General features: G+C 45.7%; 1 protein-coding gene across 5 annotated transcripts in view; it reads right to left on the reverse strand.

The window, feature by feature from the left end:
* Positions 1-6,077: 6,077 nt before the first annotated feature.
* Positions 6,078-13,081, reverse strand: part of abcc3 (ATP-binding cassette, sub-family C (CFTR/MRP), member 3) — a 64,843-nt gene continuing 57,839 nt past the window's right edge. For 4 of the 5 annotated variants that reach the window (XM_079493302.1, XM_079493300.1, XM_079493301.1 and 1 more), the window contains exons 27-31: positions 10,362-10,508; positions 9,276-9,434; positions 8,426-8,592; positions 7,194-7,388; positions 6,078-6,806 (exon numbers count right to left, since the gene is read on the reverse strand). In XM_079493302.1, coding sequence (XP_079349428.1) covers positions 6,695-6,806; positions 7,194-7,388; positions 8,426-8,592; positions 9,276-9,434; positions 10,362-10,508 — 780 coding nt within the window. In that variant the 3' untranslated portion in view covers positions 6,078-6,694. The remainder of the gene's footprint in view (positions 6,807-7,193; positions 7,389-8,425; positions 8,593-9,275; positions 9,435-10,361; positions 10,509-13,081) is intronic. The other variant, XR_013788876.1, reaches the window with a different exon arrangement.

Consider the following 13,081-nt stretch of genomic DNA (forward strand, 5'->3'; position numbering starts at 1 on the left):
GGACAGCACACCTGCATTCCATTGCGATAACAGTGAACGTGTAGTGGTCGTGTACCGTGCAAAGTGTTTGTGTGTTATTGTTGTGGATGCACGTGTTCTGTGCATGCATGAGCGGAACGCAGTGTCAGGGGTCAATGACGTTCAAATGGGACCGTAACCACATACATGATTCTGGTGCGAACAGTTTGCTATTTTGCTATTTCTATTAGGGCGGCTGTGGCTCAGGAGGTAGAGCAGGTCGTCCAATGATCCCTGGGTCGGCGGTTCGAATCCCGGCTCCTCCTGTCCACATGTCGAAGTGTCCTTGGGCAAGACACTGAACCCTACATTGCCTCCAATGAGTTGGTCGGTGTGAGCTCGCCACCATTGTGTGGTGTGGGAAGTGAGGACGCTGGCGTCGACTGTTCGCCGCTTCACCTCCCAATGTATGAATGAATGAACCATTGTAAAGCACTTTGAGCACTTGGAAAAGCGCTATAAAAATGCAATTCATTATTATTAATATTATTTCCGCCCGGAGAAGATATTTAGGGCTATATCTCACGCCACCCCTTAACCCTTATCCCTAAACTTATTTGCCATTTTTTACTATTTTAAAAAACCTTTTAAAATAGTTCAAATAGCTGATCTACAAGCTCACAACATGTAGATGTAGATCGGCTAGTTGAACTATTTTAAAATGATCTTCAAAATAGTGAAAAAATGGTAAATAGGGATAAGGGTGGCGCAAGATGGAGCCCTTAGTGTAGAGGGAAAAGAAGGAGGGGGCTTACTTGAATACCCTGGGGGACTCCAGTCAAAACTAAGGGTTTAATAGAATATAGGGTTTAATGAACTTCTGATGTGAAGAGCATTCTCCTTCGCCCTAACCTCAACTCAAGTAAAAGAGTTTGACAAAAAATGCATAATAATATTATGCTCACATATTATGTGAGCCGAGTCTAATGCAGGGGAGCCGACCTTACATCCAATATCATTGAGTTGCCTCACCTGGTCACATGCAGGCGAGTGGTCTTCTAAAATGTACTTCTATAAGAACGGCTGGCAGTGTGGAACTACCCAGGTTGGATAGATGGCTGGACAAAGTGGAAGACATGTATGTAAGACATGTAGACATGTATATCCACTGCTGGCCTGCTCGCTTTGCCTAAAAAAATGGCAACTAAAAAATACGGGGAAGCAGCTTTTTGCTTCTACGGGCCGACGGCGTGGAACAAACTCCCACTGTACCTTCGACAGGCAGCCTCTGTAGACATTTTTAAAGCTCAGCTCAAGACCCACTTTTACACCCTTGCTTTTAATTGATTTATTTGTCTTTTAAAAAAAATGTTATTCATGTCCTCACTGTATTGTTTATGCCCTGCCTTTCTTTTCTTTTTTGTGTAAAGCACTTTGAGCTGCATTTCATGTCATGAAAGGTGCTATACAAATAAAGTTTTATTATTATTATTATTATGTGATGGAGAAGGTGACCTATAAAATCAATGGAAAGGAAAAGTTATTTGAAAAAAGATGGGCCCTCTATCTTTTAAATAAGTAACTTACTTTTCATGTTTTTCTGTTATTTTTTCTGTTTAGACCTAAGTATTCAGTAACACAAACAAACAAATGAGAAATAAAAAGGAAATGGAATAACTACAAACATCACAAAACAAAGCCTAGCAAAGCCTACCCCCCCCCCCCCACACACACACACACACACACACACACACACACACACACACACACACCATTAATTTCCTTATTTCTATTATTTTCTTTCTTTCTTTTTTATTTCCTATGCCTGTATATTTTGTATTAAATGTACCTTTCCCTTACAGATACAAATTAATGTTTAGTCTAACATGGGCCTATACCCTCTTCTTTTTTCTTTCTTTTTATTTTATTTCTGTGTTTTTTTGTGTGTTGAAATAGGTGAAGGGATGTATGTATGCACAACAAAAAAAGAAAAAGAAAAATGGGTCAAAGTCAGCTAACAACAGTGACATGAAACATGTAGAAACAAATGTGAAAAGAAAATGTATTTGCTACAAAGAATTGTACATGTGATTGACTCAATAAAGTAAAAAAGAAGAAAAAAAAAGAACGGCTGGCAGAGATAGCCTCGTCATCAGACCCAACACTGGAGGAGCGCCACCTGCCAGTTTAAGATCAGAACATATCAAACAAGCGATACGTGATTTTGGCAGTGTGCATCCATCTATCTGTGCGTGTGTGTGTGCGTGTGCGCGTGCGTGTGTGTGTGGGTGCGTGCGTGCGGTTGATGAGTATCACACACACATCCCTCAGCCAAGTCATCTTCAAGTGTCACTGGTGATGAAGTGAGAGGAAACAGAGAATGTTCAAGCACTTACCTGAAACCATCACGGAAGAGCATTGGGCTTACCTCAGATGCCCCCTTACGCAGCCAGAACATTACCTGGCATCGATGAATAAGATGTTTCATGCAGAGCCCAAATTAATAAACTCCTGTCAACGCCACAGTGGATGGATACATCTTGGGGCTAAACATCGGGAGATAATAGTAGGCGGATTTGATACACGGAATTAAGGCAAATTATTAACTGATACGCCCTCTAGCAAGAGGTTATTTGAGGACTCGTATTTCCATAAAAAAGTAACAACTGCGTATAAATATGGCTTTGTGCGAGTGTCACTGTATTCATCTGTTTTTTCAGATTGACTTGCACGCTCCCGTCTTTGGCACCATTGGTCCAAACCGGGATGCAATATCATTGTGCAACTGCCAGTGGCTGGAATCGAACCCGTGGCCGAGGGGGTCTCGTCAACAAGGAGATCCATCTGTGATTCACCAGTGGAAACAAGCCGTCGCTCCCTGGAGTTGTCCGTATTATCTGGCGAGTCACACACATAATCAATTGATCGTGATTGAGGCAACAAGGAATTGCTCATCAATTTTAGATTTAATATCTAATATCTAAAAATCACACCCTCTCTCTCTCTCGCTCTCTCATTAGCAGGCAACAGTGCAACACTATCTCTCTCTCTCTGTTTCTGGCACAACAGCGTCACTTTTGCCCCTACTGGTAATCTAAACGGACATCCGACATACCCATGCAGGCAGCCAGCCAGGCAGGCACCCACACACATAGTCACTTAAGAAAGTGGTTTGCACCACTTAAAAAATGTAGAAGTGTAGATCTGAGAACGTGGAGCATACATGCCTATAGAATGCCATTTAAAAATGTGAGCTTTAACGCGAGTAAATCAGGCGGCTATAATCAAATGAAGAAAGACGACTATCTATCTACTACTGCATCTACGTGTCAAGTTGGCATTTCACCCTGGCAGACATAACATTGAGCAACACCTTGACAAAGCACAGGGGAGCGAGAGCCCACAGGTAAACAAGGATGGATTTGTTGGCTGCCACAAGAAATTCTTGCTTTGTCACCACCAAAGTTATTTTTAATCATTGTTTTTACCTCCGATTCCTGTGCCTGCAGCATAAACCGATAGGGGGGGGTTGGTGAGACTGGCAGAGCCCAGCCGAAGCCGACCTGTTTTATGTGGCTTTGCCCATAGGCAGGCAGGCAGGCATTACTAAGCGCTTTTGGCAGCCTGAGCCATCATCCATCCTTGGCCATCATCAGCATCTGTCAGTGTTGGCAACTGGGGGGGGGGGGGGGGGGGGGGGGGGAGATAAGTGAAGGAATCTGGTGACATTAGGAATTATAAATAGATTCAGTTATTAGTAGGAAAGCATTCGCTAAGAAGTGCTAACCGCAGTTGTCCCTGTGGTGTGGGACGACGAGAGACATCTTGCCGTGAGGTATAGTCCTCTCCTGAGTGGTGTTTGTGTGTGTGTGCGCGCGCACGACCGCACGTATGCACTGAACTTGGATCACAAATTCACAATCATTGCACGAGCCTGCCTTCTCTTAATCCTAAATGGTCTTAATCCTTAATCAGTATCGCGATGGGCCCACATCCAGCTTCTCCGTCTCACCATGCCGTGATCAACCACATCCACAGAGGCTGGCTCACAATCCATCACATAGGAGAAGCCATGACTAATAGCTTTTGCAAGGATGCTTGTGGGGACAATATGTGCTGTACAAAAAGCAATTAAATTGATAAGAGTGTTTGACGTTTGAAATTAATGTTTATACTTTTTGTTTTCAGTTAACATAAGGTACGTGCAGTGTCAATTGTTTACAATTGTGTAATCCTGTATGTGAATTGTTAGTTTTGGACCACTTCGGTGGCACAGCTCATAACATAATGTGTAATCATCTAAAAATAAGGCAACCACAGTTTCATTACTTTCCAAAACACTTCAACAAGAGAAGACGCTTTATATAGCACTGGTGACAATGGATGCATTACACACAAATTATCTGGTTAAATTATTGGAACCCTATTCCAATTCAATTCAAGCTACTCCACAGGAAACTACTGCCTGTCTGGTGTAGGAGCGACTGTGAGTGTAGAGCCCACTCTAGTGGAGTACTTGAACAAGTACATTGCCATTGACTGTACAATGAGTACAGTATTAGTATTAGTCAAATTTGCAGTGCATATTATTTTGATAATCCAATTCCTTTTAATTAAATTCAATACATCTCCTTCCCAACTAACAGTTTTGAGACGATCTGATTATTCAGCATCAATAATTAATAACAGTACAGTGATGTAAATAGGTTTTCAATGTAATGAGTCCTGGGATGCAGGGATGGTCTTTTAGATGAGTCCCAGGGACATTTTAGGAGTCCCACTTCAACGACGTTAGGAGTCATTACTCACTACTAAAGTTACTTGCATTTAAGGTTAAATTGACTGTATTGTTGTGAAGACCTGACCAAAAACCTGCTTTGGTTGCCCTGTTACATGTATATATAACAGATGAATTAAAAACAAGCAAGAAAAAAAAGAAACTAACAAAAAACAGATTTCTTTTTTTTTTAATAAAGACATTACCAATTTACCATATTTCGGTAGTACAGAATTCAAGTTTTTACAGATTCGGTTTACAAAGTAATCACACAGTTTAACTGAGCAAACTTCCCTATATGATGCAACTCTTTAAAAAAGTAGCTTAAATAATGAAATGGTACAAAAATAGCTGGGTTCATTGCGAAACGTTCACGGTTTCTTGTATGGAAAGTACAGTGGCATAGTATACAGTATACAGTATATATATTTTTCGGAATAGAAAAAGTAACAAAATTAAAAACGACTTCCTTCCTCCTCTTTTCTGCAGCTGCAGTAGAAAATGATACATTCACTGGCTATTTCTGCCAGAAGGCACTAAGGAGCAGACTTGGTCCAAACAGTATTTGCGAATACTTTTTTCCGGTGACTTTTTATTTTTTTTAATTTTTATCCCACGATTTTGTAACCCATTTTTCACCCGTGTCAATTATCTAATGTGATCCTGGGCTCTCTACACCCTCCGCCAACCTAGTCCCCATATACAGTTGGGTGCCACCGATATTGTCCCTTATCATTTGACCCATTTAGGCCTGACCTCAAAATTTAAAAAAATCCTTCTAAATCCTCCAGTTTTGTGAAATAAATATTTTCACGATTTTTCAAAAATAGCAGACCTACAAGCTCGTAGCGCGCCACTCGGTGGCGCGCTATGAGCTTGTAGATCTATTTTTCAATAGCTAAATTATAACATAATGTTTAAAACACCAAAAGGGGTTCCCGCCCAAAATGGGTTCACTGTCCTTTTGCGCAGATCACGCAAACCTCAGCAAAAAGAAAAGGACAATATCGATGGCCTCCAACTGTATGGGGGACATGGGGAGAGCAACAGACTTGAACTCATGCTTCCTACATGCCTGAGTGTCCAAGTTGCTCCTTTACACCTGACAGGGGGGAGTTTCCCTGGTTGGACGTAGCGCGTGGAAGGAACACGTTATTCCAACCAGTTCCTTTCCCCTCCATCAGGCTGGCCCGGCTGGCCAGGGGGAGGCAGTTTAGAGACCAGGATTACTGCATGTTTTTTGTGAGGGTACCTACCCTATAGGGGACACGGGGAGAACATGCAAACTCCACACAGAAAGGCCCTTTCGCCAACGCCGCCTCGGGTATGGGCACTGATGGCGCGGTGACTTTTACTGAATGCCAGATGTGTGGGGCTTGCCACACACAATCAGGGTGAGCGTTATGCAATCACAGGAAAAAAGGTACTCAGCAGAAGTTTATTCAGTATTTTCAGACGGCCAAATTAACCATTTGAAATGTCCTCCTTAATGCATTAACCCCACTCATGTTAAAACAAACCTATCAAAAATGATTTGCAACTTCCACAAGTTCGTTTAACCCATTCAGGCCTGACCTCGAAATTTAAAAAAAATCTTCTAAATCCTCCAGTTTTCTGAAATAAATGTTTTCACGATTTTTCAAAAATAGCAGACCTACAAGCTCGTAGCGCGCCACTCGGTGGCGCGCTATGAGCTTGTAGATCTGCTATTTTTCAATAGCTAAATTATAACAATGTTTGAAACACCAAAAGGGGTTAAGAGAAAATGTGTTAAGAGTTTAGGCTTGGCCTCAGCTCCACTCCACAAACACCTACCAATTGCCCCTGAAATAGTTTTTACGAATTACCAACCATAGATACAAACCTGAAAAGTACTCTTCTATGCCCTTTGTTATGAACTGAATTGAAACGAGCTGATGCTAAAGCCTGTTTAATGGCGTTTGGATAGAGACATTGATGCTATTGTACCAGTCCTGCATCTTTAGCCATGCCGTAGAATATTCCTTTCTGAGATAAAAGGTTTTGCGGAGTGTCAAACTCAGCAATCTGTCCCTTGTCCAACACCAGGACTCTGCAATGAGGTAAAAGAAGAGAGAAAATAAAACATCTGTCAAAACCAAAAACCATGCAACTACCATACATAAATTACGTACATTTAATTCATTGGACCACAATAGAAAGAAGCACCCAGGGCTTTCTTTTTGTGTTATCCTTTTATAGCATTATTATTGTATAACTAAGGTGGAATGTTAACCACTGTCCACTGGAGCCCCAGCGTCCCTATCCTGGGGACGGTGGGGCAACCAGGGCACCCAGGCCTATCGTCACAAATAGCTACAAGCTCTGGGCTATCTTTTCAACCAAGAGATATGGTGTAGAGGGGGGGGGGGGGGGGGGGGTTCTAACTCAGGTCTGTTTTTTTTGTATTACTAAGAACAGAACAGTTTAAGTGGCAAACCTTGTGTAATCCATGATGGTGTTGAGTCTGTGTGCTATGGTGAAGACGGTGGAGTCTTCAAACTGTGTCCTGATGGTGGACTGGATGAGGTCGTCTGTCTCCAGGTCGATGGCGGCCGTGGCCTCGTCCAGAACCAGGATCCGGGTCTTCCTCAGCAGGGCTCTGGATAGACACACCAGCTGCCTCTGGCCCACACTACAATGAAAACATGGGGAAAATTGAAATGGTGAAAACAAAAACAAAAGTGAAATAAATATACATCACATGTATGTTTTCTTTGTCCGTTTGTCCCATGCGTTCTCCAAAATATTCTGCAAGTGCTTTCGCCTTTATTTTATATATTTTATGGAGGGACAGACAGTAGGCTGACAGGAAATGGGGAGAGAGATGGGGGAAGACATGCAGTAAAGGCCGTCGGGATCGGGAGTCGAACCCGCGGCACACTGCCAGACTGGGTTACCAGCCAAGGTGCCTGGACCACTGAGCCATGGCCATGTGTTAAAAAATCTTATGTTAAAAAATCCATGCAAGTTGCTTGTGATGATTAGTCCAGTAATGACCCATACCTCTGTGTGTGCTTGCTTACCGCATTGTCACTCATCCATCGCCACTAGGGGGCGCCAAAAGGCCCTGACCGCCACCATATATCTTTTACTTTATTTTATATATTTTTATTTTTTTCAAAAAAAAAAGTCTAAAAAAAAAACTAAACATTTTTTTTTACCATGTTATAAAACACGAAAAACACGTCCTTGGTGCTCCAGGACATCATGAAAAAGAAGTTAAATAAGTCCTTGGCGATGGATGAGTTAACTACATCAGATCTATATACGGTATATACCTGTAAATATACAGTATATACACACACTCACGCACAAAAAGCATTTAAGCAGAGCACTCTTTCTTAAAACTCATTCTTAGAACGTACAAATCAACGAAAGGTCTAACATGAGGTAAGAAAAAAAAGGAAAAGAAAAATCCGTAGACACATTTACTCGTTTGTTTGGTTTTATAAGTACGATCTTTGATGGTACTTCCAGTACTGCATGGCAAACACAGAGAGAGAGAGCGACAGAGAGAGCGAGAGCGAGAGCCAGAGCCAGAGCCAGAACCAGAGCCAGAGCCAGAGCCAGAGCCAGAGCCAGAGCCAGAGCCAGAGCCAGAGCGAGAGCGAGAGCGAGAGCGAGAGAGAGAGAGAGAGAGAGAGAGAGAGAGAGAGAGAGAGAGGTTACCTGAGGTTTTCTCCTCCCTCCGAGCATTCCAGCTCCAGTTTGGCTGACTGGTTGCTGACAAATTTGTGGAGGTGAGAATGTTCCAGGGCCCTCCACACCTCTTCGTCGCTGTACTTTTCAAAGGGGTCAATGTTCATCCTCAGGGACCCAGAGAATAGAACCGGTTCCTGAGGCAGAGAGCGATGCAGTGAGGTGGGAGTTTTAAACATGCACACCCTAGCGTCCCTGTTCTGAGCATCAAGTCACAATAGGAAAACATTCACTCAGCTCAGTGGAGTGACCTTGTAGATTGAGCTATTTTCGGCAAGAGATTTGGAGTGTAAGTAAAGATGGACCCCTTGGGGAGCCCGATCAACAAATATACCGCATGTAGTGTTTAGAAATGTCCAGACAATAGTGGACTGTAACAACTACTGGCTGAAGAAAACATGAAGTGTATATATGGGATATATAGTGTTATTGGTAACGTGTACTGTAAGATAAAACAGCACTACACACTGAAAGGGAGGAGTGTGACATACCTCCAAGACACAGTGTGTGTGTGGTAAATGGTGCATTTATATAGCGCCTTTACATTCACCCATTCACACACACATTCACACACCGATGGCGGCGGAAACCATGCAAGGCGCCAACCAGCACACCAGGAGCAATTAGGGGTTCAGTGTCTTGCTCAAGGACTCTTCGACACCACCTCTGGGGGAGCCCGGGGTCGAACTGGCAGCCTTGCGGTTACCATCCAGCCACTCTACCCCTGAGCCACCGCTGCCCCCGTGACGTATGGGTGCAGTGTGCATGCGTGTGTGCATGCGTGTGTGTGTGTGTGTGTGTGTGCGTGCGTGCGTGGTACCTGTGGTATAATGGTGAGCTTGGACCTCAGGTCGTGGAGGCCTATCTCGGATATCTTAACCCCATCGATGATTATCTCTCCCTCTGCAGCTTCCAGCAGCCGGAAAAGGCACAGAGTCATGGAGGACTTTCCTGCACCCGTACGTCCCACGATGCCGATCTGCATATACAGGACAATTCAAGATTTATGAACATTCTCCCCAGTATGTGGTAAGAAAGCACACACAGAGGTACAGTATGGGTCAACTCATTACTGGACTAATCATCACAACTACTGCTACACAGGTATATATTTACATTTCTTTTTTTTTTAATGTTTTTTTTGTGGTTTTCGCCTTTATTTTATATATTATATGGAGGGACAGACAGTAGGCTGACAGGAAATGGGGAGAGAGATGGGGGGGAAGACATGCAGTAAAGGCCGTCGGGATCGGGAGTCGAACCCGCGGCACACTGCCAGACTGGATTACCAGCCAAGGTGCCTGGACCACTGAGCCATGGCCCAGGCCTATATTTGCATTTTTAATGAAAAATTTAATATCGAGGTTCAAGAGTATTTCTGCAGTATCTCTCCCAATGGCTTTGTTTCTGTCATATACCATAAAACCTACCATATAATTATGTCAATTTCATATTCAATGTTGATCTTTTTCCGTACGTCTACCAGGCCACAACTCAACCCTCAACCCGCAACTACCTCCTGCTTACCCGCTTTGAATGTTATCAACCGATAATAATCACTAGTATGTTCTTATCAAGACCATGAAATGCAGCCAAGTATAGACATTTCCACATATCGCCTACCGCGAGTAGGTGACTAGAAAATGCGGAAGTGAAATTACTGCCACCGAAGTGAAAACATTGTGAAACTGACTTACATGGCCGGTAAAGACTGATATGAGGTTAAAGGGAATTACGTGGCCGGTTAAGACTGAGGTTCGTCGGACAACGCGACCAACGCCACTGACAATGGCTGACAACGTCAGTATGTGGAAATGTCCATACTGGCTCCATTGTATGGTGTTGATAATGGCTGATGACGAAGATTAAATCTGATAACATCCGAACGAAGCCGCTAGCTTCTCACCTTCTCTCCTCCTTTGACGGTGAGGGTGAGCTTCTTCAGGACGAGGTCCAGGCCCTCTCGGTACCGGACGCTATAGTCCTGGAACTCCACGTTGCCTTCCGTTGGCCAGTCAGACGGGGGCTTCTTGTCCTCCACCTCCCAGGGGGCCTGTGGGCGCAAACCGCACACGTACCGTTTCACACAATGGAAACACTCTCCTTACAGTCCTCATTACTGACAACTCCTTGGCTTTAACCCATTTACTGTAGGCCTGACGTCGAAATAAGAAAATCGTTCGCTCTGAAAGAATATATATTCAAAGATTTGTGCCGCATTTTTACGATTTTTCAAAAATAGCAGATCTACAAGCTCGTAGCGCGCCACTCGGTGGCGCGCTACTTTAGCTATTTTTCAATAGCTAAAGTATAGCATAATGCTTAGTTAAAACACCAAAAGGGGTTCCCGTCCAGAATGGGTATATACTGCAACAGACATTTCACAAATAATCACATCAAAACTACGCCAGGTATGGAATGGTGACATTCTGCATGTTCTATGATGGCTAATGAGAAAGGCATGGTGTGCACGGTGCTGCATGTACCCTAGGCATGGTGTGCACGGTGCTGCATGTACCCTAGGCATGGTGTGCACGGTGCTGCATGTACCCTAGGCATGGTGTGCAGTGCTGCATGTACCCTAGGCATGGTGTGCACAGTGCTGCATGTACCCTAGGCATGGTGTGCACGGTGCTGCATGTACCCTAGGCATGGTGTGCACGGTGCTGCATGTACCCTAGGCATGGTGTGCAGTGCTGCATGTACCCTAGGCATGGTGTGCACGGTGCTGCATGTACCCTAGGCATGGTGTGCACAGTGCTGCATGTACCCTAGGCATGGTGTGCAGTGCTGCATGTACCCTAGGCATGGTGTGCACAGTGCTGCATGTACCCTAGGCATGGTGTGCACAGTGCTGCATGTACCCTAGGCATGGTGTGCACAGTGCTGCATGTACCCTAGGCATGGTGTGCAGTGCTGCATGTACCCTAGGCATGGTGTACCCTAGGCATGGTGTACCCTAGGCATGGTGTACCCTAGGCATGGTGTGCACAGTGCTGCATGTACCCTAGGCATGGTGTGCAGTGCTGCATGTACCCTAGGCATGGTGTACCCTAGGCATGGTGTGCAGTGCTGCATGTACCCTAGGCATGGTGTGCACAGTGCTGCATGTACCCTAGGCATGGTGTGCACGGTGCTGCATGTACCCTAGGCATGGTGTGCACAGTGCTGCATGTACCCTAGGCATGGTGTGCACGGTGCTGCATGTACCCTAGGCATGGTGTGCAGTGCTGCATGTACCCTAGGCATGGTGTGCACGGTGCTGCATGTACCCTAGGCATGGTGTGCAGTGCTGCATGTACCCTAGGCATGGTGTGCAGTGCTGCATGTACCCTAGGCATGGTGTGCAGTGCTGCATGTACCCTAGGCATGGTGTGCAGTGCTGCATGTACCCTAGGCATGGTGTACCCTAGGCATGGTGTGCACGGTGCTGCATGTACCCTAGGCATGGTGTGCACGGTGCTGCATGTACCCTAGGCATGGTGTGCACAGAGCTGCATGTACCCTAAGCATGGTGTACCCTAGGCATGGTGTACCCTAGGCATGGTGTGCACAGTGCTGCATGTACCCTAGGCATGGTGTACCCTAGGCATGATGTGCACGGTGCTGCATGTACCCTAGGCATGGTGTACCCTAGGCATGGTGTGCACAGTGCTGCATGTACCCTAGGCATGGTGTACCCTAGGCATGGTGTGCACAGTGCTGCATGTACCCTAGGCATGGTGTACCCTAGGCATGATGTGCACGGTGCTGCATGTACCCTAGGCATGGTGTGCACGGTGCTGCATGTACCCTAGGCATGGTGTACCCTAGGCATGGTGTGCACAGTGCTGCATGTACCCTAGGCATGGTGTACCCTAGGCATGATGTGCACGGTGCTGCATGTACCCTAGGCATGGTGTGCACAGTGCTGCATGTACCCTAGGCATGGTGTGCACAGTGCTGCATGTACCCTAGGCATGGTGTGCACAGTGCTGCATGTACCCTAGGCATGGTGTGCACAGTGCTGCATGTACCCTAGGCATGGTGTGCACGGTGCTGCATGTACCCTAGGCATGGTGTACCCTAGGCATGGTGTGCACGGTGCTGCATGTACCCTAGGCATGGTGTGCACAGTGCTGCATGTACCCTAGGCATGGTGTGCACGGTGCTGCATGTACCCTAGGCATGGTGTGCACGGTGCTGCATGTACCCTAGGCATGGTGTGCACGGTGCTGCATGTACCCTAGGCATGATGTGCACGGTGCTGCATGTACCCTAGGCATGGTGTGCACAGTGCTGCATGTACCCTAGGCATGGTGTGCACGGTGCTGCATGTACCCTAGGCATGGTGTGCACAGTGCTGCATGTACCCTAGGCATGGTGTGCAGTGCTGCATGTACCCTAGGCATGGTGTGCACGGTGCTGCATGTACCCTAGGCATGGTGTGCACAGTGCTGCATGTACCCTAGGCATGGTGTGCACGGTGCTGCATGTACCCTAGGCATGGTGTGCACAGTGCTGCATGTACCCTAGGCATGGTGTGCACGGTGCTGCATGTACCCTAGGCATGGTGTGCACGGTGCTGCATGTACCCTAGGCATGGTGTGCAGTGCTGCATGTACCCTAGGCATGGTGTGCACGGTG

This window comes from Electrona antarctica (assembly GCF_951216825.1).
Source record: "Electrona antarctica genome assembly, chromosome: 22".
NCBI classification, from domain to species: Eukaryota; Metazoa; Chordata; class Actinopteri; order Myctophiformes; family Myctophidae; genus Electrona; species Electrona antarctica.